Below are 4269 nucleotides of genomic sequence, written 5' to 3'. Positions count from 1 at the left end.
TCCTGACCTCATGTGATCCACCCACCTCGGCCTCCCAAAGTGCTGGGATTATAGGCATGAGCCACCGAGCCTGGCCTATTTTATTTTATTATGTTATTTTATTTTTGTGCCTGGTGGCAAATTTACATTGGACTGGTTAGGCTCAAGCGTCTGGTACACACATTTTCCTTTGTCAGGTCTTGCAAATAAACCTTTGCTCCTAGGGAAGTGGTCCTTCTAAAACGGACCTTGGTTTTGGCTGCCAGATGAGAATTGCTTCCAGCAATGAAGAATGCTGTCCAAGGAGTTCAAGACCACCCGGAGAAACACAGTGAAACCTTGTCTCTAAAAGAAATTGTTTTAGGCCGGAGGCAGTGGCTCACGCCTGTAGTCCCAGCACTTTGGGAGGCCAAGGTAAGAGGATCACCTGAAGTCAGGAGTTTGAGACCAGCCTGGCCAACATGGGGAAACCCCGCCTCTACTAAAAATACAAAAATTACCCAGGTGTGGTGGCGAGCGCCTGTAATCCCAGCTACTCGGGAGGCTGAGGCAGGAGAATCACTTGAACCCGCGAGGCGGAGCTTGCAGTGAGCCGAGATCGCGCCACTGCACTCCAGCCTGGGCGACAGAGCGAGACTCCGTCTCAAAAAAAAAAAAAAAAAAAAAAAAAAAAAAAATTGTGGGGGAGGGGTGCGGAGGTTGGAGGCGGCAGTGTCCGCCGCAACGGTTGGGGCTGCGCGTGCGAAGGTGGCGGTGTAGGCACCTGCGCTCGGGGAAGGCTGGCGGCGGCGGCCGGGCCATGGCCAGAGACCCCCTCCTCTGGGCTCCCTGAAGTCCTGGGGAGCCGTGACCCATGGGATCGTCGAGCAGCCAGGTGCTGGGCCAGCCGAGGCGAGCCCTTGCCCAGCAGGAACAGGGTGCCAGGGCCAGGGGCTCGGCCCGGAGGCCGGACACTGGAGACGATGCGGCGGGCTGCGGCTTCTGTTACTGCCCGGGCAGTCACAAGCGCAAGCGGAGCAGCGGGCCCTGCTGCTACTGTCACCCGGACTCGCACAGGGACGAGGATGAGGAGGAGGGGGACAAGCAGCAGCCGCTCCTCAACACCCCTGCAAGGAAAAAATTAAGGAGTACATCCAAATATATTTATCAAACATTATTTTTGAATGGTGAAAACAGTGACATTAAGATTTGTGCTCTAGGAGAAGAATGGCGATTACACAAAATATATTTATGTCAATCTGGCTACTTTTCTAGTATGTTCAGTGGTTCTTGGAAAGAATCCAGCATGAATATTATTGAACTGGAGATTCCTGACCAGAACATTGATGTAGAGGCACTGCAGGTTGCGTTTGGTTCACTGTATCGAGATGATGTCTTGATAAAACCCAGTCGAGTTGTTGCCATTTTGGCAGCAGCTTGTATGCTGCAGCTGGATGGTTTAATACAGCAGTGTGGTGAGACAATGAAGGAAACAATTAGTGTGAAAACTGTATGCGGTTATTACACATCAGTAGAGATCTATGGATTAGATTCTGTAAAGAAAAAGTGCCTTGAATGGCTTCTAAACAATTTGATGACTCACCAGAATGTTAAACTTTTTAAAGAACTCGGTATAAATGTCATGAAACAGCTCATTGGTTCCTCTAACTTATTTGTGATGCAAGTGGAGATGGATGTATACACCACTCTAAAAAAGTGGATGTTCCTTCAACTTGTGCCTTCTTGGAATGGATCTTTAAAACAGCTTTTGACAGAAGCAGATGTCTGGTGTTCTAAACAGAGAAAAGATTTTGAAGGTATGGCCTTTCTTGAAACTGAACCAGGAAAACCGTTTGTGTCAGTATTCAGACATTTAAGGTTACAATATATTATCAGTGACCTAGCTTCTGCAAGAATTATTGAACAAGATGCTATAGTACCTTCAGAATGGCTGTCTTCTGTGTATAAACAGCAGTGGTTTGCTATGCTGCGGGCAGAACAAGACCGTGAGGTAGGGCCTCAAGAAATCAATAAAGAAGACCTAGAGGGAAATAGCATGAGGTGTGGTAGAAAGCTTGCCAAAGATGGTGAATACTGCTGGTGTTGGACGGGTTTTAACTTCGGCTTTGACCTACTTGTAATTTACACCAATGGATACATCATTTTCAAACGCAATACACTGAATCAGCCAGGCAGCGGGTCTGTCAGTTTACGGCCTCGAAGGAGCATAGCATTTAGATTACGCTTGGCTTCTTTTGATAGTAGTGGAAAACTAGTATGTAGTAGAACAACTGGCTATCAAATACTTATACTTAAAAAGGATCAGGAACAAGTGGTGATGAACTTGGACAGCAGGTTTCTGACCTTCCCTTTATATATCTGCTGTAACTTCTTGTATATATCACCAGAAAAAGGAATTGAAAATAATCGTCACCCAGAAAATCCAGAAAACTGAAGATCTCATCAGTTGGAAACAGTAGCACTTTGAAAACTTTCAGGCCAGCTTTAATTTAATGGCCCTACTGATATTCACATCTAAGGTGACTAACAATGACAAAGGCCTTATGAACTGTACGGACAATACAGAAGACTATTCTTATCCTCATTGCATTTCTATGCATATACAAAAAAAACCATTTTAAAGCCAAGAAAATATCTGTCAAACCATTTCTGTCAGTACGATGTCAACTCATGCTTTTAATTCAGCATCAGCAGAAAATGACTGTAGGTAAATCTCACATTTATCTGCAACAAAATATAGATTTAATTTTTAGCTTAAACTTTTTTTCTACCTTATGTTAGTGGACCTCAGTTATCCATCTGTAAATTTATTTTTATTTGGCTAAAATAATCTAAAAGAATAATTTGGATGGCCAATTAGAAATGCTCTTTTGAGCTGGGGCATTTAAAGCTTTCCTTTAATATTTTTACCTGCTCATTATGATTCCTCCTTTTAGTCTAATATCTTTCCAGTTCATACTTGTTTTTAATCATTAAATACTTTCTTCCTGGTTTGGAGACTAAGCTGAGAAACTTTTTTTAAACTTAAGCATTGTCATATGCTATTTTTTAAAATTTGGCTTTCCTAGGATTTTAAGAACAATGAAAGTTAGCTTCACACCTTCAAATGATCTTGAATGAGTGAAAAATCAGTTTGATTCCAGGGGTATTTCTTGTCTTTTCTTTGACAGTCTGTACACCTTTATTATTAGTTTTTGAGTTATTTATGTACCAGATATTATACTTTTAAACATTTTAATATTCTCTGATCTTTACAATTATTTATGTTCAAATTTTAGTTGGGAGTTTTGTTTCCTACTTAAGCTCAGGACTTGATACCCTCTGAGTTGAGTGGCTTTGAGTGACATGCTAACAGCAATTTCATAGTAAATGTAAATAAGGTCAGAGGATCTAATATAGAAGCTGATGACGCATTAATGTAAAAATGGAACTTATTTTTGTCAAAAATAAGATGTACACTTGTCATGATTTATATATGTTGACCTTTTGTGTTTATTGCTGTTTTGAATAGAGCCATGTTCATTTTCTTTCCAGTTAGAGTAAGTACTTCTGTGGTTAATGTATATTTTTATTCTGGCTTTTAAAATGGGAATAATTTGTATGTATCTGTGCAAATAATAAATGCGCATTTGGAAAAAGATTAAGTAAGCTCTTATATGAAATGGACCAAAAAACCCCCCTTAATTGAAACCAACATTTTTTTTCTTTCTAGTTAGATTTTTTTCCAACTCCTTTTAACTTTTGGAATTTACTAATAATTTTTTTCTTTCTTAATGATATGTCCATAGGTTCATAAATTGCTTTTTCTTTTAAAATTCATCTACTTGGTTTAATTTAAAGGAACCTTTTAAATGCCTCACCCTTGACCCCCAGAGCTGGAATTTAAATGTTTCTAATACAGTGATTTGGCTGTTATCAAGAGGTTACATTTCAGCTGGGCGTCAGCCGGGCATGGTGGCTCACACATGTAAGCACAGCACTTTGGGAGGCCGAGGCAGGCGGATCATTTGAGGAGTTTAAGATCAGCTATGAGCAACATGGTAAAACCCCATCTCTACTAAAAATACAAAATAAAAATAAGCCGGGCGTGGTGGCACACGCCTGTAATCTCAGCTACTTGGGAGGCTGAGGCAGGAGAATCACTTGAACCCGGGAGGCAGAAGTTGCAGTGAGCGGAGATCGCACCACTGCACTCCAACCTAGATGACAGAGTGAGATTCCGTCTCGAAAAAAAAGAGGTTACGTTACTTATTTTTATATTTGACTATATTAGGCCTCCTTCATGGGAAG

General features: G+C 41.4%; 1 protein-coding gene across 1 annotated transcript; it reads left to right on the top strand.

Annotated features, from left to right (window-relative positions):
• Nucleotides 1–704: 704 nt before the first annotated feature.
• GMCL2 (germ cell-less 2, spermatogenesis associated) lies at nt 705–3623 on the top strand. Its single transcript, XM_001148182.8, has one exon. It carries the CDS (start codon nt 833–835, stop codon nt 2411–2413), a length of 1581 nt encoding a protein of 526 aa, XP_001148182.1. The 5' UTR covers nt 705–832; the 3' UTR covers nt 2414–3623.
• The last annotated feature ends 646 nt before the right edge of the window (nt 3624–4269 follow it).

The sequence above is a fragment of the Pan troglodytes genome, chromosome 4 (genome assembly GCF_028858775.2).
Source record: "Pan troglodytes isolate AG18354 chromosome 4, NHGRI_mPanTro3-v2.0_pri, whole genome shotgun sequence".
NCBI lineage: Eukaryota > Metazoa > Chordata > Mammalia > Primates > Hominidae > Pan > Pan troglodytes.
The sequence above is the reverse complement of the archived record's forward strand: the minus strand, read 5'-3'. Positions and strand labels throughout refer to the sequence as shown.